General features: G+C 38.9%; 1 protein-coding gene across 2 annotated transcripts in view; it reads left to right on the forward strand.

Moving 5' to 3' along the window:
- Positions 246–27,253, forward strand: part of DNAJC24 (DnaJ heat shock protein family (Hsp40) member C24) — a 44,865-nt gene continuing 17,857 nt past the window's right edge. The window contains exons 1-3 of one of the 2 annotated variants that reach the window (XM_021402971.1): positions 246–384; positions 967–1,107; positions 26,101–26,239. In XM_021402971.1, the coding sequence (XP_021258646.1) occupies positions 1,000–1,107; positions 26,101–26,239 (247 nt within the window). In that variant the 5' untranslated portion in view covers positions 246–384; positions 967–999. The other variant, XM_021402972.1, reaches the window with a different exon arrangement.

A 27,253-nucleotide genomic window follows, 5' to 3' on the forward strand; every position in this document is an offset into this window, starting at 1 on the left:
GGCCGGGGCTCCTCGTGAACCTCTGCCCCCCGGCAGCAGCGGGCGGGAAGGGCAGCGCGGCGCCTGAGCGACACCCGCGCCGGCAACCGTTCCCGATCGCCCCGAGCCGAGGCCGGGCGCTGGGGGGCGGCCGGGGCCGCTACTTACGAAGCACGCCGTCGCCTCAGCAGCGCCGTCGTCGCCATGGAGACAGCGTCGGTCCCGGCCGGCACGCCGCTTCCTGCCGGTGCTTCGCCACTGGGGCCCGGGCGGAAACACGGGAGGCCCCGCCAGGAAAGCGCTCCGCCGCCCATAAGCGGCGGGCGGAGGTTACGTTTCCCACCGGAGGAGTGACGCCGTGGCCCGGCAAGCTGCGCGCTGGGACCGGCGGTGCGGGGCAGGCGGGTGCGTGCTGCGCCGCGTTCTGAGGGACGGTTGGGCTCGCGGCGCCGTCCGTTGACGCTAACGGTCGCGGTGGGCTCTCGCGCCGCTGCGGGCGGCGTTGGCGGGAAGGCCGCTGCGCTGCGGGGCGGCGTGAAGGGGCTCAGCCTGAAGCGAAACGGCGCCCGTCAGAAACCGTGCTCAGTGCTGCGGGGGTGGGGGAGCGGGGAAGGAAGCCTTTTTGTTTCGACCGTTAAATAAACCAGCGAATGAGAACCTTGTCGAACTTAGCGAGTTCTTGCCCTGCTGAGGCAAAGCACCGCTTCCTCTTGGAAGGTCCCTAATCAATCGCCTGCGTACATTGCTCTAAACATAGATGGCTACAAAATAGCAACTAAAATGCAGGGCCGTTCCCCAGGAGCCCGTGTGCAAATTCAGCAACAAAGCATGCATAGAGCTAGGACAAGAAACAGCACCGTTTAATCATGTCCGTATGGCCTGTAGCCTGTGGGGTGTGTTACCAGCTGCCTCTGTTTCCTCACTTCTTTGCTTTCCTTAACTTTCCTTTTCAAATTGTACTTACAATGATTACCTTTTCTTACACAGCACTGAGCAAATCACTTCGGGGCCTGCCAGAGTATGGCCTTGGAGCAGATAACAGGAAAGGACTGGTACCAAGTCCTAGGCGCGCAGCCATCGGACAGCCCGGCCGAGCTGAAGCGGAAGTACCAAAGACTCGCTTTGTTGGTAAGTACGCTTCTGCTACTAACAGAATCACAGAATTATGGGGGTTGGAAAGGACCTCTCGAGATCATCCAGTTCAACCCCCCTGCAAAGCAGGCTCCGTACAGCAGGCTGCACAGGTAGGCATCCAAGCAGGTCTTGAGTATCTCCAGAGAAAGAAAATTCACGACCTCCCTGGGCAGTCTGTTCCAGTACTCAGTCACCCTCACTGTGAATAATTTCCTTCACATATTGGTATGGAACTTCCTATGCTTGAGTTTATGACTGTTTCCCCTTCTCCTGTCCCCACAGACCACTGAAAAGAGGTTGTCCACATCCCTTTGACTCCCACACTTAAGATATTTACAAACATTAATAAGATCATCTCTCAGTCTTCTTTTCTCAACGCCAAACAGACACAGGTTACTCAGCCTTCCCTCATAGGGGAGATGCTCCAGGCCCTTTATCATCTTTGTGGCCCTCCACTGGACTCTCTCCAAGAGATCCCTATCTTTTTTGTACCAGGGAGCCCAGAACTGGATACGGTTACGTTATCCAAAATTAAATTTTGCAAACTAAGTAAAAACAGCAGGTTTTTGTTGTAGTTATTTTTCCACATGTGGAGTTCCTCAGGGGTCAGTATTGGGACCGGCCCTGTTGGGTCCCAACACCCTTGAGTGTACCCGCAAGAAGCTTTCAGACAACACCAAGTTGGGAATTGTGTCAATCTCCCTGAGGATAGGAAGGCCCTACAGAGTGATCTGGAGAGGCTGGATCACTGGGCTGAGGCCAATAGGATCAAGTTCCACGGGACCCAGTACTGGGTCCTGCACTTCAGTCACAACAACCCCAGGCAACGGTACAGGCTTAGGGCAGAGTGGCTGGAAAGCTGCATGGAAGAAAAGGATCTGGGGGTGTTGGCTGATGCGCAGTTGATCAAGAGCCAGCAGTGTGCCCAGGTGGCCAAGAAGGCCAACGACATCGTGGCTCGTATCAGATCCCTCTGCGCTCATCTCTGGTGAGACCGCACCTCAAGTACTGTGATAAGCCCCTCACTACAAGAAAGAAATAGAGGCTCTGTAACATGTCCAGAAAAGGGCAGGGGAGCTCAAGTCTTAGGAAGCGTGGCTGAGGGAACAGGAACTATTCAGCCTGGAGAAGCAGCAGCTCAGGGGAGAACTTATGGCTCTCTACAACTCCCTGACAGGAGGCTGTGATGAGGTGGGGGTCGGCCCCTTCTCCCAGAAAACAGGTATAGGACAAGAGGGAATGACCTCAAGTTGCACCAAGGGAGGTTCAGGTTGGATATAAGAAAAGTTCACTTCTCAGGAAGAGTGGTGAGGTATTGGAACAGACTGCCCTGGGAGTTAGTGGAATCACTGTCCCTGGAGGTTTTCAAGAAAAGAGTAGATGTCACACTGAGTGACATGATTTAGTGGTATCAGGATGATGGGTTGTTGGTTGGACTAGATGATCTTAGAGTAATAAAGGTTGGAAAGACCCCTACGATATAGTTAATCAAAGTGAGTTCACAGCATCAACTCACTGAGGATAGCTTAAGTATGATAAGAGTATCCAGAATCTGTGCTGTTTCACAAAGAGGTTGACCTGTTCTGCTTCCAAAACACTGACACGTATTTCAGCTTTGCTAAACATGCTCAATTGAACTGGGTGAAATACTTGTTCATCAGATGTTCTATAATCAGGAGTACAAGTCAAAAAAGGTCACTGTTTGTAGCACATAGCCATGTGATGTGCTAATTGGTATTCCTGGTATTGAGTGTCATACACGCAGTTACAGTGTTCGGAATCAACTCTAGAATACAGGAAGAACAGATTCAAAGAGCAAAAAGTTCTTCCTGAGAGACTGCAGTAGTGGAATGGATGGGATGAAAATTTGTGAAAATCAAATTTGGTTTTATTTGAAGGCTTCTGGTGTGCAGTTTTATAGTCATATTTTTAGTCACGCTTTAAGTCTTACTGTTCTCATCATGTTTCCCCATCCTCATGGTTTTCATGTGTAGCCATCTCAGAGCTCTGTGAGATTACTTCAAGTTCACTCGGTTCCTCTGTTTTAACCCCCTACCTGAATTCAGGGTTTTTAATCAAGAGATGATTTAGCCCACCTTTAAGAGCACAATAAGGCATATATCTTTAGGGTAGTATAATTAGGTCGCGGGGGGACTTGATGATCTTGAAGGTCTTTTCCAACCTGAGCAATTCTATGATCTCTGATACTGTTGGCCATTTTAACCAAACTTGATAGACTTGCAGAAGTCCCACAATAATTAAATACCTAAATGTAATGAAAAATGGCAGCCTGGTAGAGAAGAAAGGTGAGCAGAACTCAGTTTTTATGTATTCTTTTAGGTAGGTGATTCTGAAAACTAGACTATTAGTATTGGCGGGGCTATAGAGAGCATATACATGTCTAATCTTGGTTTATTTCAGGTATCAGAATGAATATGGAAGGACACTGGGATTTTTCAAGTGAGCTAAAGAGAATGCTAATTCAGAGGAGACTGAATTTTGTAATTTCATTAAAGTTTGAATGAATTTTTTTTTTGCTCGTGCTTTTAAAAACTGTCTTACAGGTCATTTTGCTAACAGGGATTACATTCCAGATCAACACATTTTTGTATTCTTAGGTGAACTGCCTGAATAATCCTGCTATACATCTACTCTTTCTCGGTGCTAACTTCTTTGTGAACTTGGTATGAAACTCATCTGCAGACTTGAAGAATCGTAGGTTTCTAGACTTGACAAAAAATATACAGGCAGGTATAGGACAGGAATATTTGGTACTCCCTATTAAACATTAGAAAAATCAATGTAGTAGAGCGCTTTGGAAATTAAACTTCTTAGTTTTGCTCTTAACAGAATTAGTTTTGTTTGTTTTTCTTGGACTTCCTTGCATTTTTTGTTTTACTGAGTTACTGATAAAATTAGATTAGATTCTGATAGTAACCTCTTTCTTCTTGATGAAAGCAAAAGGGGGAATGATCAGGTAAAATTATTTCTTCAATTAGGAACGTGTGTTATAATAGCATTAGAATTGAAACCAAAGTGTTGTTTGCTTACAACTTGAGTAAACTAATACAGAATGTGACTTGGCATTTGTTTTCTTGTATGCCTCTTTTCCACATTAAACTGACTCTTATATAATTAAACATGCATGTAATTAGCAGAAAGCATACAAAGTGAGTAACCTTGGGGTTTACAACCATCTTTCAGCAACAACAGCTGTCTGTAGTTCTAGAAGGTGAAAAATTCTAGTGTACAGGCAGAACCCGTGCATTTCCAGTTTAAATTGACAGTGCTCTTTGCAAAGTCAGTGGGAAATGTTAGAGAAAATTGAGCTTTTTTTTCTCTTTTATGCTGTTTAGCTCTTGAGGTTTTTTTTTCCCCACTATCAGTGATGGATCTGCTTTTCTGACTAAAAAGCCACACTGATGTTGCCTCCTAGGTGTTTTCTCCAAGGCATATCTGCTGCTTGTCAGTTGTTGTTAGCTTATGTCTGTCACTATTTGTCTTTCTCTTTTAGTAGAGCAGCTTACAGACCTTTCTTGTTTGTCTATTTATTGATGCAGCATCTAGCACAGTCAGTCTATTGTCTGTAAAGGCATAGTGGTAAGAAAACAATTACTTTTATGCACCCTGTAAGCCTTTGGCTATAGGAGTGACAGGAGACTACAATAAATAGTGTATGGTTCTAGTGTGAAAGCCCTGGCTTCTGATAGTGTTGATCCAAGGTGTATCATGATTTAAAAAGAAGTTAGACATTCATGAAAGAAAAGTCTCCTGTGGCATATTAGCACAAAAATACAGTCTCAGATCCAGAAACCAATGAGCTGTGAGCTCTGAATATGAGTGGAATGTATATAAGGGAGGTGTTACTGTATCTTTGTCCTATTTTGATGCTATTAGCTAGCCATTCACTGTTCATTATCAGCGTAGCACTGGTTGGAACCTCTGTAATGCTATAATGGGATGGAAAATGCCATGATAATAGCAGGGTGGTAAAGCCTTTAGCTGTAGCAAAGGAGAACAAGCCCAAATACAGCAGACACAGAAATGAAAGAAAAAAAAAAATCTGCTTACCTTTGGGAGGTATCAGGTACACAGCAAACTCCAGCAAGAGATCCCTTTGCCTCCACCCTTAAATGAGGTCTGGGAAGGGGTGGATCCTGGCTCCTCCCCTTCCAGTCACTCAGGTGCATTGCTTGGCCCTGCCTTCCCACCAGGTGCTCAATCACTGGCTCAGGCCATGACTTAGCATTTCTGCTACAACCTCTCATCTTACCCACTGTGTGCTTGCTGTTCACATGAAGTAATTCCCTTGCTCCTCAAATAAAGCTTGTACTTAAGAGATCTTTGTGGTTGTACACCTCTAAGTCACAACATGTTAACTTATGGTTTTCTGAAGCTGCTACTGTAGGTAGTAGTATTATTGCTGGAGGCAGAAGACGAGCCTACATGCTGGTGCTCCGGGTGTTTTTGTCTACAGTGGTGGTAGTGAATTAACAGAGCGACCCCAACTTAGAAAGCTGGATGAATGGTCAGCACTGCCGTGTACTGCCTGTTTGAAGGTTTCTTGACAAATATATATGGTCAGTGCTAGTTATCTTAAAATCAAAAAGCTTATAAAGCAACTAACATCTTGTATGCTAATTGCAATTAATATGACTTCTGCAGTGGGGAATATTCTGACCACAGATGTTCATTAGCATCAAACATAAAAAATGGAATTTACTTTTAAATGTAACCCTGCTGTTAAAATAAAAATGGCAAATGTGTAAGATATCTTCAGATGATCCTCAGTGTTTCATGTTGAATGTTTATTCTTTGCCGTCTGCTGTTTTCTCTGTTTGTCAACACATTGTATACTTAGCATCCCGAATGAACAGGCAGATGTAAATTTCCAAAGCTGCAAAGAACTGGAGATCTTACCATATGTCATCTAAAAGATAACTATATTTGCAGTTATATCTCAGGACTGACTTTAATAATACAAAGTAGTAGGCAAGTAAAAAATGTCAAATTACGAGCGTGTAAGAACTATTTTGTAAGGGAAATTAAAATGATTAATTTGTAAAATGTAACTCCTTTTTATCAATTATAAAGGGTTGATGATGGAAATGGTTAATGAGTCATAAAAATGAAACCATGCAACTGCACCCTCCTTGAGTGAGTACATTCACTTACCATTCTGCCATATTTTTGTTTGCCGTACTAACTTGCCTCATTTGGTCACATCACAATGAACATTCAAGCAAATATTTTCACTGCAGACTGTGGATGATGTCTGTTCTGTCTTTAAGGATAATATTAATTGGGTACGCAAAACAGCGCAGGTTTGGCCTAAAAATAGTGATTTGTTGTCATTGTTACATTGTTATATTATGTTGTTATATATTATTCGTTGTTGTTTTATATATATATGTTGCTGTTACATGTATATAATATAATATTGTTATATTTCTTCTCATCATCTAAATATTTAAGTGAAAGTTCATATATACACAATTTCCTTGCAACCATGAAACTTAAAACTTTGTAAGATTTTTGCACGCCCACTTGTCTGGTACCTGGACCGTCTTAATGCTTCTTACTGCAATAGTTAATAGCAGCCAGAGATGGCAGACTTCTGAGCATAGGATGTGTATGCCACTAGCAATTTGATCATTAGGCCTTTTTAAGGAAAGGAACTTACATGTATGCTGGCTCGTACTTCAGTGTCTTCTCTAGCACAGAGCTTCAATCAGTGACTTTGAAAAAATATTCAACTAGAAATGTGTACTTTGTAACCAGCACGGCTCAATGCCACAAGTATGTAATTGGCTGCCTTACGTTCATTTCGAGAGGGTTTTTGAAGCATCACAGTTGCCATGTTCTGGAATGAATCAAAACAGATTTTGAGAATTATTATGTTTAAAGTCTTTTATCTTTCAAACATATTGATGTTTTTGAGATGTGGTATACGTACATCCTTCTTATCCATAATTATATATATTATAGTTTTAACAAGAGAAATTCATAAATGGGTAGGTGTTTTTAGGAGAGACAATGCCCGTGTCCCATTTCTGAGCGTGTATAAAACTAACAGAAGATAAAATCAGAGTAACGAAAAAGGAGAAATTACACGATCGTACTGGTACAGTTTTTTACATCTTTTGGTCTAGAGTTTTGTGGACAAAGAATGAGTTGCCAGGTTGTTTGCAAGTTCTTCTGTAGCTGCTCTGCATCTGAAAGCTGCTTTTTACGGAGAATAAAGTCACCAAACATAGAAGCTTTGTCTCGCTGAGAATCAGGTGTCTGTTCCTGTTGATGCCGATGATATTATAGGATACCTTTCAACTGGAAAAAAAATTATTGTGCAGGAAAATTATATGCTGCTGTTACAATGTATGCCCTAATCTTAAAGAAAATCCATGTAATTTGAGCAGGGAGCATGCAGGAAGCTCTTATTTTTAATACGGAAAGGAAATAAAATGTGCCACTTAACACATAGTGTTACAAAGATTATCTGTTTATCAGAAGGGGTGGTGTGTGTATATAAATACAAAGAAAGTGTTAAGATGATCACTTAATCTGTTTGAAAGAGTAGAAAATTTTAAAACAAAGAGCATTAAGCATAGGTGAGAACGACTGTCAGCAGCAATAAAAAGAAAGGACATTAAAAGAAATTTAATTTAATGAAGCAAAATAATTTCAAGAATTGAGTTTGTGTAGAGGAAAGACAGCTATCTCTGGAGAAAAAAAGATCCATTGTGTCCTATCAGATTTATGTACGCATCTAAATTTGCAATCACAAGAAAGGCAGAGGATGTCATATATTTAAAGTCAAAAAGCTGCTTGCGTGATTATTGTCTTAAAGTCTGTTACAAACTAAATTCAGTGGAAGGATGCACCTGCTGGGGAACTTTTCAGGCTGAGTTTAAGTGGAGAATCTGAATCACCAACTTCAAAATGTTTTCATTTTTATCACGAGTCTCGTAACAATAATTTTCAAAGTGAAAATTATGCAGCATATGTACTATTTTTTTTTTCTTAACAGCCTTGTAGAAAATATTTTGTCAGTGTGCCTAGTTGTAGCTTGACTGAGGTTAATACTTCATAACAGAGAAAGACATACCATAACGTTTGTTGAAAAGGAATGTCTATTTGGCTCTCTGGGTAGTTTTATTTTCAGCTGTTCTTTACATTTGATTTACTGTTTATAACCCTAATAAAATACAAGTGGGTATTTTCTCAAGTTGGAATTTGAAGAATTGGTCATTAACTTAAGAAAGTATTTAATGGAGCCTTAGTGTTCAGCAAGCACCTAGTTCAAACAGCTTGATTGGGTGGCTAATGATCATGCCAATATTCCTGCTGCTCTTTCAACCCTGACAGCTTTTGTTTAACTTATCCTCAGTTTTTTGGGGTTTTTTTTCTTCTTTCTTACCCTAGAGGAGGTCATAGTGGTATTCAGTATTAAGCCTGAAGAACAGATATTTTCATCCTGTCAGCGATCACATTGCAGAAATGGGAACCTTCATTAATATGAATGCGTATCCCAGATTTGTTGATGGTACTTACACTGGAGATGTGTGACACCATTGCATGCAGAGATACAGACTGCCATGTCCAAGCAGAAGCTCTTGCTTGCTGAGTTGGAGTGGTGGGTGAGGTAATGTTGGCTGCGGTTGGTCCTTGGACATCACATTAGGGAACCGACCAGGAAAACCGTTAGCCCACATTTGGTTGGGCAGCTGGCTAATCACATGAAATGTGGTGATGAACCAGCTGATGGCTCAGAACGCAAATGCAAGATGCACACTGGCCACATCTCTTACAGGGAAAGGCTGAGAAAGGTGTCCTGACTTTGCACCAGTGAGAGGTCATGGATGTAGGTGGAGACAGAAGGGAATTGGATGTCGTGAATAACGACAGCAGGAGCAGGGGAGTGTGACAATATCAGTAGGTAGAGTGCACAGTACTCATTTTTCAGGGTGAGTATCCACCATGCTGCAGCTTATATAAAACAATGCCTCTCTTTTTATTACTTTAATGCCATTTATGCTCTGTAAAGGAATTTGATGCCTCTCATGAATGATTTGTGCACTTGTTTTGTAAGCTATGGATCATAACAGTATATTAAAAACAGAATCCAAGTATGTAATATAACTATTATGATAATTTGTAAAAGCAACACATTAATTTTTTCCTTCATCTTTAAACACTTCTAAAGTCAGAAAAGCAGCCAGTGGGGCAAACCACATTTTGGGATGCATTAAACACAGCATAGGCAGCTGGTCAAAAGAGGTGATTCTCCCACTATATTTAGCATTGGTGTGTCCTCACCGTGAGTACTGTGTACAGTTCTTGGTGAAGGTCCTTTGAAGAGCCCGCAGGAGGCACCAGAGCTGGTGACAGGGCTGGAGGCACGAGCCGTGAGGGGAGGCTGAGGGCAGGCACTGCGGTTGCCCAGCCTGGAGAAGAGGAGGCTGAGAGGCGACCTCCTCGCTCCCTGCAGCTCCCTGAGGAGGGGAAGCAGAGGGAGGTTGGGGCTCTGCCCCTGGGAGTCGATGGCAGGATGGGAACAGCACAGTGCTGGGTATTAGGAAACATTACTGTACTGTGAGGGTGGTCAGACACTGGAGGAGGCTTCCTAGAGAGGTGGCTGATACCATTTGCCTATCAGTGTTCAAGAGGCGTTCACATTATGCCCTCAGTAAAACGCTGCAACTCTCGGTTAGCCCTGAAGTGGTCAGATAGCTGGACTTGGTGGTGTTTGAAGGGCTTTTCCAAGTGAACTGTTCTAAGTGTGGTCAAAATGTCTTACCTGTCCTATCCTTCCCACTTTGTCTCCTCACCTCCATTGATCGTGGCTGCTTTCTTGCCTCCCATTCAGCCCAAATGATCAGCAGACGTGAGCTCACTTGAACTGATTTGCTGCAGACATGAATTCTATACCTAAAGGGCTGCCTTTAGGACACTTTTTAGATAGCTTATGTTATTATAGTGAGAAAATCCAAGTCAAGCTTGTTTTCTATAGTCTTGTCAGTCATTTGGATATACTATCCCAGTCGTTTACTTTTCAGTATGTTAAAGTACCATTTCAAAGCTGAAAAAAATCAATAGTCAGATATTTTTAAAACCTACCCTTAATTGTTTCTGCCAGTAAATTATCATTATCAAAAAAATTCATAGTCTGTTTCGCTTGATTTATGACCTAAAGATGTCCATTGTCAAAGAAGCTAAAGATGAACAAGTCTGAGCAGGATCTGAGCTAATTTTTTTTCTTTTCTTGACATTAAGTGAAACATTAAATATTAACTAGGTAGGTGTTTTGAGGAGAGGCTGATCAAGAGCTCTTCTTTCAAAAGGTACCCACCTTCTTGCCAGCAATCCAGTAATAGTTCCTACTGCTACAGAAAAGCAATGCAAAATACAGGTATGGTACTATTCTCTCAGTGTATCTGTTGCTTCAGTAAATGTTATTATTGAAACTCAAGTAATGCAATTCCTTTACAGTTGCTGATCTATTCTGGATAATTATTTTACCTTCTCACCTACATCTCTGGCTGTTCTTTTATAAAATGTGGAAATTCTGTAAAGACTAAGACTGTATAGAGTGCTTACTAAATAGAAATGGTAAAAAAGGTCAATAATATATTCAGTCGAGTGATTTCCTTGAGTCATCTGGAAAATGTCATTTCAGTAGTTATGAGGATACACTGTAAAAACAGTTTCCTTATTACAAATGACCAAACTTGCCAACTTTTACCAACTTAAACTTATAAGTTAAATTAACACCAAACCATTAGTCAATCCGGATACAATAAAAATAATGAAGAAAGCACTTGGTGAGAGTAAATCCAGTCCAAGTTAGATTCTATGTGGCTATTTGGATTGTTTGATCACTATGGCTATAACATTCTGAAATAACTGAAAGTTGAGTCTTTATTTGTGCTGCAGTGATATCTGTGAAATAATGGAGTGTTTGTGTCTTCAGCAATAAGCAGAGCATACTTAATGGCCTCTGATTTTAAGTGTTGAGACTTCTCACGAAGTTTTAGGCATATTTAGTGTTGACTGAGATGTGAAATTATTATCTTTTGTATCACTTGAATGTTATTTATTATTGGTATCTTTCAGGTTAAGCTGTCTCCTAAAAAAGTAGGGTGTTTCTTCAGGGATTTTTCATACAAATATTTTCTAATTCTGTTAATATTTAGCTTTTCATGTCCATTTTAAAAGCTATAATTTGATTGGTACCTAACCTGTCATTTTGAGATCATGGATGGCTTCAAATACTAGTGATAGAGAAAGCTGAAATAAATATTTCAACAAAAACTTTTTAAGTGTTATGCAAATGTTGCAGTTATGTCTACTAACATATAGTAGACAGTCATCTGTTCATCAAGCTTCAATTTCCAGAATGACTTCTGAAACCGAACTGCTGTAGAGACTAAAATTATTTTGGAATCCAGGTTATAAGCATAATATTTAAATCTGACCTCTTCTATGTGTCTGCCTGTTGAGGCATTCCAAATGAATTTGAAAATTAGTGGTATACTTTGCTTTGGAGTTCTCGTTTACTGATGCCCGTCAAAGAGTGGAAGGAATTCAAAAACTGCTTTGCGCTCAGCAGTTCTTAAGCAGTTGTCAGGTACCAAAGCAGTTGGCTCTCCAGGCTGTAGAAAAGTCTTCATCTTGCAAGTCACTGTGCCTGCTGAAGACCCTATCTGTCTGTCTCTACCCTTCTGCCAGATGTTACTTAGCCATGAAATAGTATCCTGTGGGCTTTCTTTCATCCGCTGCAGTGCCTGTCACCTGGAGAAGTTCATGCCCATTTTTTCAGTGTTTTAAGCAACTCTAGTTTTTATAATACAAGATTTTCCCTTTGCTTCATACAAAAAAAGCATTTGTCTGAACTAGTTTCCTGACCTTTGTGTAACTGGCATTACTGTTTGACTAGAGCCATGTTAACTTACAACTGAGTGTTACTTAATGTGACATTCAATAGTGTAAATTGTGAGCAAAAAGGGTGAGAAATTTATAAAGAATTTTTAAAATTCCTTTTGTATTTTTACCTTTATACTTCTGTAAGTTTTAAAATGTTTTGTTTCTTCCCTTTCCTTACTATTTTTCACTTGTTTTATTGCCTTACTTCCTTCTGTGTTGTAGTATAGTTCCCGAAAGTGTTTTAAGTGGCTTGTGAGGCTCTTAGGTGGCTTTTCATAGCAAAGTAAGGAGCCACGGAAGCAGAAAACAGGGAAGGAGAAGCTGTTTCTAAAGACCTACTTTCTGGTAGCTATAGCTTCTGTTTTCTTTCCTCATTTTTATACTTTCATTAGGAAAGTTAATCTCTGTTTCTGTTTATACAATAATAGTTATGGGGTTTTTTCCTCAGTAAAAGCTGGTAGTTTTACAAATTATTTCTAATGTTCATTTTGTTCTAGAGCTGAAAATATGAGAAATGTGAGTAGTTGATAGGAAAGCTATGTGAGGTAACTATATGCTGTTTTGTTGGACTCTGTCTAATGGGGTTACATTTATATAGTTAGACAAGCTAGTTACTGCTGCAGCAGAAATGTGGTCCGTTTCCCTTGCCAATGCAGTACATTATTTTTCTTGTCATGATAAAGTTTCTAAACAAAAATCTGCAATTACTTGATTTTCCAGGAGGAGCTGGCATGTTTTAAAGTAGCAGATTCAAGGAGTGTTACCTTTCCTGACAGTGGATCTCCACTGTCTTTGTTAAGACTAGTAAGAGCGTAAGGTCAAAACAGTGGTATCGTGATCCTCCAGGACAATAAAAGAAGCTGCATTAGAAAAGGATTTCAGTTATACATGATACAATCTTTACATTTTAATAATTAGCTGCAGAATTAATTGGTGATAAGAAACACTCCATAGTATGAGACTAGCTCTACAGTCACGAGACTTTGCAAGCAGCGTTGAATTGAAAATGACTGTTTCCGTGGAAGTTGAAATTTACATCTATAAAATAGAGTGAAAACCACATTGCCAATTCTGCCACTATTGCAGCTAAACGCAAAAGCCAAGCATGCAAAAGATGGGGATTTGGGCTGCAAACACTAAATGCAGAGGAGAAAAAACACATTTTCCCATCTTTCTGATGTCTCTCAGCTCCAGCTCGTGCTCAACTTGACAAGATTAAGATTTTCAAGTGTATAATAGTACCATTCAGCACCTTGGTCAGAAATTGTGGTTGTCTACTTGTGTAATTTAAACGTGAAAGATGTTATGGTGAATTTCTTGTCTAATCAAAGAGGAGGTTGATGAAGTTTAAAGTGTGCTTAAGAGTATTTTAAGAAGAAAGTGTGTATTAGCCTTTAAGAAAGGGGGGGGCAAACTAATGAGACTAGGACAGTGTAATTTATTCTAAGATTTCATTTTTTTAATTGTACACCAGCAATTTTTAAGAATCGGCAGCAGTGGATTGATTGTATAAACCCCTGAGTTTTTACTACACTGTGTTAGTGAATGTCAGTTCTGTGGTCTCCATAAATGTCACGTACTGCTGTGTATGTTTAAAATAGCTTTAAAAATTCTGTTTATTTTTAAAATAAACAATAAACTAACTTGGGATGTTTGTGGGTGCTTTCTTTTAAAGTAGTTGTGTGATGAATAATTAAAATCTTACAGAAAGCTTTCTTTTTCCTGTTTTGTGCTCTGCTGGTGACTAATTTCTACAAATGCCTTGAGTCACAGCAAATACCTCCTTGTAGCAACAGCTACAGCAGCAATAATATCTGAAATATTTCTATTCTGATGGCTCTTATTTGACCTACAAACTTTGAGGTCTGCTGTGCTGGATGTCGCAGAAGTGGTTATCTGTGTTCTGAAAGTGTTGTAAAGGTGGATTATGTTTGTAATACACCCAAGCAGATGAATATGACATAGGGATTTAAGATTGACAATTGCCTAACAATTTTTTATTATGGCAGGCTGTAGGAGGAAAAAAGGAGAAGAATGGATACAGTTTTCCCCTTCTGGTTGACCGCTGAGAAATACTAGAAAAATACAATAGAATGGGTAAGGCATAAGGAGAAACTAGGAGCAAAATTCCTATGACTCAGAATCATCCAGGAGTGGACAGTGGAGGCTGGAATCAGCAGAGCAAATCAATAACCAGATCAGGTAGGAAAAGGCTAAAGTTGTGAAAAAGCTGAAAGTTTGTTTGTTTTGGGTGGAAGAAAAAGGAAGAGGCGATGGATTGAATTAATGAATCAAGAAAATAAATTCCTTGCTCTTTTGTCAAGCTGTCTTTGGATAGACATCCTTTAGGGGAATTTTAATCCACTTCTGTATGAAAAGATTGAATGTCACAAGGAACGCTTCACTTTGTTTCTCGTCTTTACAAGAGGAAAAAACAGGCTCCTTCCATGTTCCCTGCTAACTTCTGCCAATTGAGTGAACATGTTGAAAAGATTGATTGTGGGCTAGGAAAGCAAGTTTAAGACCTGGAATCGTTCTTTTCATGGAAGTGAACAAGTTTCACGTTACAGAGAGAGTGTTTTGTTGCAAAATCACTCAAATAAGAAAAGTACTTTCAATGTAATTTTGTTTTGTGCTGTTTTAGCATGAGACCACACCTCTCTTTTTTCTTTTCCTTCCCGAATACTTGTTGGTTGAAGCTTTTCAAGGCTGAATTGTGCTACTAACTTCTCAGTTACCAACAGCTTACGTATACATAAACAAGTGTGGACTCTGGTCACACGAATGCACTCATACCTCTTTATGTGGGTATCCCAATAAAATAAACGTATTACATCCAGGTATTTTTACAGATTAAACATTTGAACTTCGTGTATTTAGCCCACATAACTTTCGTCTTGCACATTGGTCGGTGTGCACAAGAGAAGATATGGTCACATCAGTTCAGTTTAGCAAGCCTATCAGGGAGGAGCCGCAAAGAAGATATTTACAAACGCTTGTAAACTTCATTTTCTGTGGTCTCCATTTTTCATAATGCTAGTGTATTGCAGAGACAATGAAATGTTGTTGATGTAACCTGCTAGTAAGCATTAGGTGGCAGTAGTGTGTTGTATTTGGCAGCTGCTCTGCCGGCTGTTTTTTTTTTTTTTTTTTTTATCTCCTGCAGTTTTTATTGCAGTCTCATAAGTGGAGAATACATGCATATTATTTCTTGCAGTTTTTTTTATAAAATGCCAGTTGATGTTCTGACTTTGTGAGGCTGCAAGGGCAGCCATTGTTCGGGCTCTGAGATGCATAGGTGAGATCAGCTTACTCTAGTTTCTGCACAGCATTTCTTACTTTTTTTCTAATAGACAGTATTAACTGCAAATGATCTGATTAGGTGTATGCCATTAAAGGCCATGCATATTTATGTTTGCCATCTTTATCTTTTCATAAGTTGTAGCCGCTTCTAAAGTTAAGATAGCCTGTTAGAAGAAGTATATTATTTTATACTTGTGTTTTTCTTTTTTTTTTTAAAAAGAAAATGTTGGTAGGACCATAACTAACTTTTCAGCATAGGGTTTTTATTGTCCCTCCAGATCCTGGAGAAATGCAGTTACCTTGTGAACTTTTAAAGGTTTTTATTTCCCCTCTCCTTATCCTTCTTTTTCACAAGTAAAGAAGTTCAAGGAGTTTGAAAGGGGTGTTGCATTGTATTAATTTGGCAAGATGATCAATTAATAGAAGAGCAAGAAAGTGTTGACAGAACATGCTATCTAATTAGTACCTGATGAACCATATAAGCCACAGAGCACAGAGTGTGATGTGCTTCAGGATGACTGCTATTGAGAACTTCATATGCAAAATAAACTTGTAGAAAAAGGGTAAGAGTGTTTGAGCACACTTCCAGTGAAGGCAACGTTCATTGATGAAAACCTTCACTTTTCACTGGAATCTTGGGGAAAGCTGAGAGCACTTGATACTTCATAGCAATTCAAAGTATCAAGCCTTTGTTTTGTACGTCTTCTTAAAAATCATGGAGCCCTTCATTTGTGTAGGTCTTTTTTTATTTAAGAGGTGAATTGCAAATTATGGGACTAGATGAAATGAATATTTCTAAGTATGCAGTTTTTCTTCCTGCTTTTTGGGGCAGTACCTGATGGCTCACACGATACAACGGCAAGTGAAATTACTTTAAGTTACAATCAGGTAGCACCACAAGGCTTTAAGGTTCTACTCTAACTGTTTCTCTAGTATGTGTTTGTTTGAAAGTTTTTCAGTTGAAAATTAAGTAGTTCCATCTTGAAAGACTCACAGTGCCTTTCCAGTACTGCTCGACTTACTTGGCTAATGGTAGTAAGTTTTTTCATTCTTGTATATCAATACATCAAAAATTAATTCATACTGTTAATTCAGAAATTCTCTCTCCTCCTGTGATAGGAGTAAAGTTTAATATTTACATGTTTAAACCATCTTTTCAAAATTAATTCATTTTTCCCTACAGCTTAAGTTTCTCTGTTCTACTGAAATAAGCCAATTTCTGTTTTAGAATAATTTTAATAAATCACTTATCACTTCGATCTTTGTAAAATATGGAAGTGTTCTTTAACCGTGACCTAATTTAATGGCTTCAGATAGTGAAGTTCCAAAATGGCTTATTTCTGTGACCTTTCAGTGAGTGCCACAGGGCAAGGGCTGAGTATATGTTACTTTTTTTTTTATTGATCAACACACGTGGCCAAGACATGTTCTCTCAAATTTAGTTACTCAGAATTTCAAATTCCAATGTAATAAGCAACTGCATCATTCAATCTTACTCCGTTCTGACTTAAATCCATCACAGTCCAGAATCTGCAAGAGTTCAGTCTTAAAGTATAGCAGCTGGCATGCATAGTTTCTAGCAACTTAGTCATGCCTATAACCAGAGTAAATGATAATTTGTAGTGTCCTCAACTGCTGAAATATCATGTAGGTAATACTGAATACATATGTTACTTCTATGATGTTCTGATAAGGATTTGTGGCTTAATCTATTCAGTGTGGCAACGTATGTAAAATTAACAAAAGCGTGAACTTTAAAGGTATTACATAGTTCCTGGAGTGTTTCAGATGCATTGTATGTTTCCTTTTTTTGTGCTGTGTCCTGCTTTATAGTTTGGTGCCCTGTAAACTGCTCTGGAATGTTCAAAATCTACACTGTAATTAAAAATATTATGATGAGCCTTATGATGACATAGTATAGAACTGCAAATTTGCAGCTTTGCTGGGGAGTGCAGTAAAGAAGAGGACCCACTCTGATGAGATCTGGGGCTTTGACCAGCCACACTTCAAACTGCCCGACAAACATTTTAAGAAACGTACCCTTTGTCAAAAACCTGAAGTCAGCGTGACCTTGCCATGGAAGCAAGATTTTTCCACTAGCTATCACATTTATCTCTCACGTTCACACATCATGCTAAGAGACTTTCAGATAGGCTGTTCTGAATCGAAATATTAGCAGCCGCAAAACTCTTCTGGTTTCCAAATCATTTTAGAAAGAGAGATGCTGCACCGAGCTTAATTGTCCAAACTTGATTCCAAAGCTGTGGGAATCATATCAAGATTGAACACCGACTTTTTGTGAAAAGAAAAAATAAACAGTTGAATACACACCTACAGGATTTCAGCCTACTGTATTATTTAGAATCCTGACACGATTTGGAAGAGTTGTTCATTTCTGATACGTTTATAGATGTGGCTTAAGCATTGTGGTCATGTGGCCAGATTAGGCAATCTTGTTTTAAGAACTGTAAATGGTTTCTAATACATCTGTCCACATAGTCTATAAATAGAGAAATGGATGCAGTTGTATGACGCAGTCCAGCTCTTCCTCAGAAGTTAAAAACTCTCAATTTCTGTGAGCATTTGGTCAGACCTATACAGATTTGGTTGTTGGTTTAAATCTAGCCAAGGCTGCTGGTGTCTTAATTGCTACCACAGAGCAGCCATTTGGCCTGTGTGAGATGAATGTTGTCAGAGTACCTTCTGCAAGGCGGACGTTCATCCACTGGGAACGTATCAAGAAAGTTTTCATTAATTGGTCCCTTTGTTGGCATTTGTGGCAGAGCAGCCAAAATCTGAGTATGAACAGACAGACACTCTATGTTGGGGGTGAGATTTATTGGCAAGTCACAGTACAGAAACTGTTATTTACTATGTACATTGTAAGCAGGAGCAAAAGACTTTCCTCTTTAAGAACACTCTGCCATTAAGTTTACTCTATTTTTTTTTTTTAAGGAACAGAAATGTAGCAAGAATTTACAGACTACAGTGGGAAATAAGGAAGAATATTGACCAGATTTGTCCTCTGTAATGCCGACTGTCTCACAGCTTTCTTTTAGCATGATGTGAAGTATTATGATAAGCTCTGTAGTCTACAGACAAATTTACATGGACCTATGAATACTTCTGTCAGATGGGAACACTTGACAGTTTGTGTCCTGACCTCGTTAGCTTAACTTGTAGATAATAATAGTCACAGTTAATAATGCATAAAGAGTGTATGAGAAATTTTTTTAAACTTAGTTGGCAATTTTGATATGTTCATCTTATCTCATGCATGTTGTTCTTCTGTTTAAATTCTTGCACTTTGTTGTATTATAAGGGGCATTCGTACTGGTAATTACTTCTGTATTTGGTCTTTCAGTGCAGCACTCCTGATTGTTGCTGAACTCAGAATAGAACAGGACAGTTCATGTTAGATTTTCTGCTATGTTTATACATTCTACCATTAAAATTTGGGGGTTTATACTGTGGAATGAAATAAAAGGGTCTGATATTAACTAAATGAACAGTTGTATTGACATTGACAGAGCGTTCTGACTCTGAAATTTGAATATATCAGCTAATACATAGATTAACCATCCTCCCCTCAGCTCACTCCTCCACCTCCCCAACTCCAAATATCGATGATGTGATTTAAAAAAGGCTCAGTAATCTGTACAATTCCAGCCAGTAGTCAAAATCACATTCTGTTTGATTCCTATCCATGAATCTGGAATTTGCAAATAATGGCTTTTTTTTATCTGAACCATGTAACATCCAACTGCTGTGTCCACTTGCTTATATTCCTTAAACTCGCCCATCATTGGAATGGATGTTGATGGTGTGTACTACTGTTATCTCATAGCACCCAGCGCTAATCCACAGTGACTTTCACTCTCGCATTGTTAATCCAGCCAGCTCTTTACATGCATTTCTTAACTACTACCTCTACTGTATGCAATTTTAATTCAATTCTGTCATTCACAAAAAATGGTAGCTTCACAAGATACCAACGTCTTGTAAAGTTTGGGTAGTGCCACATCTTTGACCACTGCTTATTTTTTAATACAAATACAAATCTTTTTCCAAGCTCCAGGAAATACTGTAGTTGTACTGTAAGTCATGAACACTGCGACTTCCTGTTACATTTACAGTAACAAAACAAAAAAGAGAGCAAACCCACCACAACAAAACCAAATAATTCATACTTTGCTACAACTCTTACTTCTGGGTGCATTATGTTGAACAAATACTGTCAGGCTATAAACTCGTCACAGCTACTACTGTATGTCTAATGTGGGAAAAATGGGAGAAGGATGCTAAGAGATACCACATTAACTTTAGATATTATCACTCCATCATTGATCCATACTTAGTCATTAGATGCGGCCCCTGCAAAATTGCAAGGGTATTTGAATTCATATAAGTAATCTCTTTAAAATCTTTTGACTTGATTCACTTAAGAACTTAAGGCAAGTCTCTAGCCTTGTATATGTAAATATAGAGCCACATCCCTACTGAAATAAAGCACAAATTTAAGACATACCAATTAAATTTCGCAAAGTAAACTCATGAACCTGTAGATAATTTCAGAGTTGTAAAAAAAAAATCTTTAAATCTGGCCATTTAGAAATTCACTATGCTGTTACTGATGGTAGTACCGACTGCTTAGTGGTTATTTTGTGGCCTAAGTCCAAAACAGTCTGAAAGCTTGCTGATTTTCTCAGATGTAACTGTTTTATCATTGTTCTGTCTGTCTTTACTTTTGAGCTTTAGAACCTTAATAACAGTTTCCTTTACGAAAAAAACAATCTAAAAGGTGTATAAGAAATTAAGAGAGGCAAAAATATTTTGCTGAAATTGCAGTCTTAGGAGAAAAGGCCAAAATTCATCACAGCCCTGTCTGTTTCATCCTCCCAACATTACTTCTCATTTTCTGAAGCAAGTTTTTCCTGATGTTTAACAGTTCTCCTAGGAATGTTGAACAGTAGGAAAGACAAAGCAATACGAAATCACTGGAGATTTCAGCCCTGGAAAAATTAGCATTGATCTACTTCATTTGCCTGTCAGAAAACTTAGCTTACTTAGAACCTGTGTACTTTAGGGGGAGAGAGAAGTTCTTAGTTACCTAAGAAAGGCATAGTAGTAAATTAAAGCACTTTTCCGTAATTTAAATAAAAATCGATGGAAGAAGATAAAGCTTCCTGTTTTGATGTATGGAATTGGGGATGTGGAGCATCTTTGGATTTTAAGATGAATATCTTTTTTACAGTAGCAGTAGTAAGAAAAAATGAGAAGAAACAGTAATTTTTAACCTTTTCTAAAGATCACCCTTCTAATTTGTCCTATAGAAAAGTACTTACGAATGAAAGTTTGGCTATTTTATGTAGTGTCGTTATCATGTATTCCATAGTTTAGCAAGAGACTGCAGTCTAGTATAAAACCTATAGCTGTATGCTTTACCTTTCCCAGTAAATCGTCATGTTAAGTTGATTCTCCCTGGGCACAGTAAATTACTTTTGAAGAATTAGTTCATTAGCACCAATAAGGAATGTACATTAAATTGATTTAACTAAAAATTTTCTGCTTGCTAATTTGAATTTGATCAAAATCAATCAATCCCATTACTTTCATTGCATGAAGTTAAGTAACTTGTACAAGTGCTAGGAGGATAGGGACCTTTGTGTTGTCACCTGTGTTGCTTGATTTGTGCAACTGAAACTCAACCATCTTTGTTTCCCATCTTGGGGAATGAGAGTTCTAAAGCTCTGTTCATATGGTTATTCAGATGTGGTATCATTACAGTTAGTGACCGAGTGGATTTTACTAACTTCTATGTGGTTCAGGGATTAATTTTACAATTCTTCACGTGCAAAATGGACCCAACTTCACAGAGTATTAAGTAGGCAGAAATAAGGACTGTAGCAGTTCAGTGTGCTTTATCTAGTGTGTTTTGGGTTCCTTATATAAATAACGTGGGTGAAAACCATGCATGTTTGGGTATTGTTTGACTTGTTTAGGATTACTGTAATGCAGAAGCAAATGTTTCAACTGCTATTCTGAAGACATTGGCTAATAACGTAAAGCGATGCACTTATCAGCTGCGAGAATCAGTAAGAAGTTAGTAGACTAGTAGTTTACGAGCCCGTATCAGTACATCATTGATGGATTAATTTTTGGAGACAGCCTACAGATTAATTATTTTGTGAACACAACATTGACAGTGCTGAGAAAAAAAAATGTTTTGTTTTTATTCTGTGATATATATTGAAGGCAGTAGATGATCATAATGAAATTAAATGACTAGGATATTCCATTAACTTGGATATATAGATCTAAACTACGAGCTGAACTATATCTGTTTCAGTGTTTGCCAGGGGAGATCACCCACCGCAACTGAACTGCAGCAATGCACGGTCTGATGTATATTAACAGTAAGACAGTTCAGTTCCACCATGTAGCTGTATTAGAAAGGTAAACTAATGGCACTGTAATTGAAAATACATGATGCTAAATTCATATTAGGCCACTTTTCTGCTTCTCTGCAGCCCCAAAAATGTGACTGAGTTTTTTTATGGATGATGTTTATCATGTGTGTTTTTCATATGAGCGGGCTTTGAAGTTGATGTTGTTTTAAGTGTTCTCAGCAGTTTTAAAACTTGAGAAAACAAAACAAAAAAATTGAACCCCTACAGCAAGAGCCAGAGTCCTCAAGTGCTACCCACCATGTGACATTAAAAAAAAAAACAGGTATAATGATCAGAAGGACCAACACAATCGAAATAGCATTACAAAAAAAATAAAGTGGATGGAAAATAGAGTATTCACCCAGATTGAAAGATTTTGGGCTCAAAGGGAAAGGCTCCCACCAAAAAATGATCTCCAGGAAGAAATCCTTCCTCACAGGCAGTCAGCCCTTAAATGAGGCCTAAGAGGGGTGGCTCCACCCCTTCTGGTCGCACAGGTGAATTGCCTTCACCTGTGCTCCCAGGGCTGACTGGGTCTTTCCTCCAGGTGCTCAATCAGTGGTTCAGGCCATGACTCAGCAGTTCCCATACAACAGGGGAGTAAGCAATATTGTGTAAAATGTTTTTCTAATAGCGAAAAGATCAGGTGATACATTTCCATATTAACTACAAGGCGCCATCCACTGTAAAGCAATACCAATTCCACATAGTCTTCAGCAAAATAAGCTGGCAAATTACTTCAAGTAGTGGTTTGAAAACGAAAGTTAGATTCTAGTTTTTTTCCCCTTCCGTCAGTCTCAGGAAGACATCCTTATTTGTTTCCATAAAGTTCTATTAAGTAGTAACATGTTAGTAAAAGTTATTGCTGGGTTCAGAAAGAAAACTGTCCAAAAATAAACACATGAATGATCAGCAAAAAGCTATCTTTATGGAAATATTGCTCCTTAAAAAACACTATGCATATATAGCTAGAAAGATAAATATAGCCTAAGTGCAGTAACACAGCTGAAAATAGTGCTCAAGTGGCAAGTATGAATGACAGGAAGATAATGTGCACAGATTTTGAGAAGAGATATTGTGAGAGACGTTGGTAGGCACTAACATTTTGAGTAAGAACTTACAACTGGACGTATAGGAGAGATGAGCAATAGCTCCGTTTGAGTAGGAGGAGAGAAGTCGAGTAGAAAACAGGCTTGTCTGTTTTCATCATACAGCTTGTACGTGTTCGCAGCTGAGATTAACCTAGAAATAAAGCTGAATGGGAGGAGGAGATCAGAAACGTACACCAGATTCAACCTTCCTCAGAACAAATCTCCTGGCTGGTGTTGAAGGGTAAACTGGAGAGGTAAAAGAATTGGAAGCATGAGTATGGCAACTAAGAATGGGAGAAAATGCCACGAAAGAGTACGTTTGATTAACGTCTGAAGTATTGACGGAGGACGTTAAGAGCACTCTGCATAAACGGCAGATATTCGTAGGTTGGTTGGAAGTTTGGCAGCGTTCTCTGTGGTTGGTGTCTGATCTGCCTGACTAGGGTCTAAAACAGCTGGAAAAGAGGACACCTCATTTGTGACTTCAGATGAAAGAAGACTGTATGGGTAGCTGAATCATGAATGGATTTTTGCTACAAAGGAAAGTATTCTTGTATTTTGATCCTCAAGCTGGAGAGTAGGAAAGGGAGTCAGTGAGACCAGGTCCAAAACAAATCCAGATGAAACAGAAAATAAGAGGTTTAAAGTAGAAGAGCAGAAGTTTGAGGGTTTTTCTTAGTGTAGAGGGAAAGACTAAGTGTATCAGAAGGTAATAGAGTAACAGCTCCAAGGCAAGGAGGAGAAAATACTTTCAGAGAGCACGAAGATTTAATCAGTAAATCCCCCGCCATGTAGTTATTATTTCTATAGGAAAGAAATCTTAACACTTGCTTCACTTAAGAAACGAACACAATAGCCTTTTCTGCATTTGTTATTATTGTTCCAGAGTATTTTTATGACACGTCCAAAAATATTTTTCAGTCCATCAGTTTTGGTGTAGCAAAGGAAAAGTGTACCCAGTTTTATGGGGGTGCTTTGTCAGGTGTTCTTAGTGGTGATCCTAGTGCTGTTCTGGGCATTCAGTCGTCTGTAGGAAACAGATCAGAGAAGGTGTGGTCTTGTGGCCTATCCAGACATAAAACAATAAGAGCAATGGTTTTGTGGTGCTGCTATTCAACTGTAGCTAATTAAGTTTCAGTGGCACTAAGTCTGGTGGTACAGCAGTCCTTGAATAGCCCTATTTGGCAATTTCAAAAACTCTTTTGGGCGTGAACTTGTAGGAGAATGTTCACTGCATCATTCGAGTGCAATAAAATATGCAGCAGTTCTATAACTTTTTTTTTTACATTACTGTAATTAACCCTAAAATATTTGGGGTGAATCAACTTTAAATAATAGCATCTAAATTCTTTTAAAAAATTCATTAATATTTTTAGGTAAAATATTGCTTTGAGGAATAACTGGGGAATACCTACAAACATATTTTTAAAATATCACAGCTAAAAGCAAATTGTATAAGCCTTTAATGTGAACTGACTATTTTGCCTCATACGCTTATTAAGCACTGGTTTAAAAAGAAGACCTTCCACATATGTGATATACAATCAACTGTCAATTAAAATACAATTGGAAAAGCTATGGTTTCAGAAAAATGGATTTGAAAAATAATGCATTTAAATAGCTTTGATAATACAACATGATGTATGACAGCAGAAGCCTGAATTTAGTGCCTACCCACTAAAGGTATAATTACTCATTTTCTAATTGGCTATTTAAATACTAAATGCAATGACCTCTTTTTATGTTTGTTTCGTTGGTTTTGTTTTTCTGCGCGTTAGAATTCGGTCATCTTCATCTGGGGAGGTACAGTGGGGATATCTGTAAGATAAACTCTCAGATCATAACTGCTTCAGTCATATTTTCAGCAAGTTGCAAGACATTGTTTAGTCGTGAATGCAGAGATAACTTCAGGTGTGCTTTCCATGTGGTGAGCCAAAAATACACATCTGAGTACACATTTTGTACTTGAGCTTGCAGTTGCGAGTCCTCTCAGGTGCACGTGGAAAAAGATATGTGGAAAAAAGCTGAAGGTGAGCATTTTGCTATTAGGTACACTTTGTTGAATGAGGGATCTACACACATAATACCCATCAGCGCAAATGAAAATTCCCATACGTTAGTGCCCAAATGGACTCCTTTCAAATGCTGAATCTTGTAAAGTACAGACTATATTAGTATTCTTGTCTTTCCATAATGAATTATAAAGTAAACCAGTGGAATTCGGTTTATCAGAAATCTGCCCAAATACTTGTATAACAGATTTTCCAAGTCTTAAAAAATTTGTTGTACAATTCAGGGCCCAAACTGATGTTAGTATAAGGGGCAGAAGTCAAAGCTCCAGAATAAGGGATATCTTGAGGTGAATTAAACCCACAGGAAGGTGGAGCTTTGAGGATTACTCTTCAGTAGACATTTGAACCAAAAAGAAGACAGAATGCTCTGTTCAGAACCAGTAGTTACAAATGGTTTAAAAAGTGATACCATTTCAATTATTATCGCCTATACAATGTAGGCTTTCTTGCAGTTATGTCCTTGAATAGCCATTTCTTAACTAAAATGACACACTTTTTTGTAGCCAGTGATCCATGACTTTAAATATTTGGAAGGGCTGTTGATTCACTGAACTGGAAGAAATTAAAGATGTTGGGGCATATTTTCAAAAGTAGAATTACATGCTTTACAAATTACATTTGGTCACATATGTTCTTTTTACTGTTTGAAACAATAATTAAAAAGCCTACGTACATGCAACGCGTTATTCAGTTTATCTGTAGTAGCCTTAACTAAATGTTGGTAGTATTGCTGAAATCAGCCACGTGTAATTTTACAAAAGATGTTAGCACCTACAACATCTCTTTTTCCTGCGTTAAGAGTCCTCTGCATGTACCTATTTCTGTTTCTAGTAGTCATTCTCTCTCTAGGTAAATTGTCCATAAGACCAATGACTCCATCAGCAAATTAGCCAGAAAATGCCGTCACTGCACACGGTGACATTTGTGCCACTGGTGATTTGGTTGCCATTTCAGTGGTCTAATTAAATTGGCAGTTTTCTCTTGTGCCCAGAATCATTGTCTCCCTTCCTTTGGCACCTTAGCTCATACCTTCTCCTTTCTTTTCCCGTCCTTTCAGCTGAATATCAAATGCATTATTGATTGTTCCTCTTCCACCCCTTCTCTCTTCCACTCCCCTCAACTTTTTTAATTTTTTTTTTTGATTGGCAGTATCATCCAGACAAACAGAAGGCAGATGTGCCAGCAGGAGAAGTGGAGGAGCGTGTGCAGAGGTTCATCGAAATTGATCAAGCGTGGAAAATTCTAGGGAATGAAGAGACAAAAAAAGAGTATGACCTGCAGCAGCGTGGTAGGTTCCTGCCAAGGAGTGCTGTAGTGGTAGCAGCTCTTTAAATAAGCAGGGTCTGGGAGTAGTAGTGAGATGGTATTTTAAAATGCTGCTTGTTGCTGAACCAAATGTTTCTTTCACTCTTGTCCTACTTTCAAATGTGGATCCATTATTTATAGCTTTTGCTACACATACATTAGCTAGTGAAAACACTGAATTACCTCCAACAAAGCATTAGGTGGCGTTATTCCTAATGATTTGAATATGGAATTCATACTAATTATAGACTTCATCCCTTTTTATTTTATTAAGGCAGCTTCATTAAGTGTTCTTCATTTATTTATTTTTTAATTTAAGCCCTGTACTACATTTCATGGCAGTATTTTAGATACAGGCATTATTTAGCTTATATCTAGTGTTCAGTGTGTATGGTATGTAAGCACTTCAGAATCTTTAAGGCACATTCTTTCTGGTTGTTTGTTTAAGGTAGCTCTCAGAATTCGCCTGTATTCTAAACTAGTCTTTCTAAAGCAAGTTTATATATAATAATCCAATATAACACATTAACTAGGCAGCTCTAGCGTGCATTTCTTTTTATACCTCTCAGAAAATAGCTTCTTAAAACAGTGACAGGCTGTTGTGAGAAAGAAAGGGGGGAAATGTAGGTCAGGTCTGTCACACATGGGCTACCATTACATGAAGTGATAGGCTGTCTTTCTGCTCTGGCCTCGGGATAGGAGTCCCTCAGCCTTCCATTAGAACCTTCAATAAATGTATATCCACCCTACATGTTAATGGGGGGAGTCAATAATAGTGTATTGCCTGTGGGGAAAACACTCAGTCGCACTCTGCAGTAACACACTCTGCTCCAGCATTGACGTGTAGCCACCACCACTTTTGAATGTGTCTGATAAAAGCCCACTGTCTCTGCAGCTTGTTATTGAATTCTCTTCCATTGTACATTGGCACACCATCAGACCTTTCTCTCTTGTGCTGATTTTTAACTCCCCTGCCGCTGCGGATACCAGAACTCTG

Source organism: Numida meleagris, chromosome 6 (genome assembly GCF_002078875.1).
Source record: "Numida meleagris isolate 19003 breed g44 Domestic line chromosome 6, NumMel1.0, whole genome shotgun sequence".
In the NCBI taxonomy this organism is placed as follows: domain Eukaryota; kingdom Metazoa; phylum Chordata; class Aves; order Galliformes; family Numididae; genus Numida; species Numida meleagris.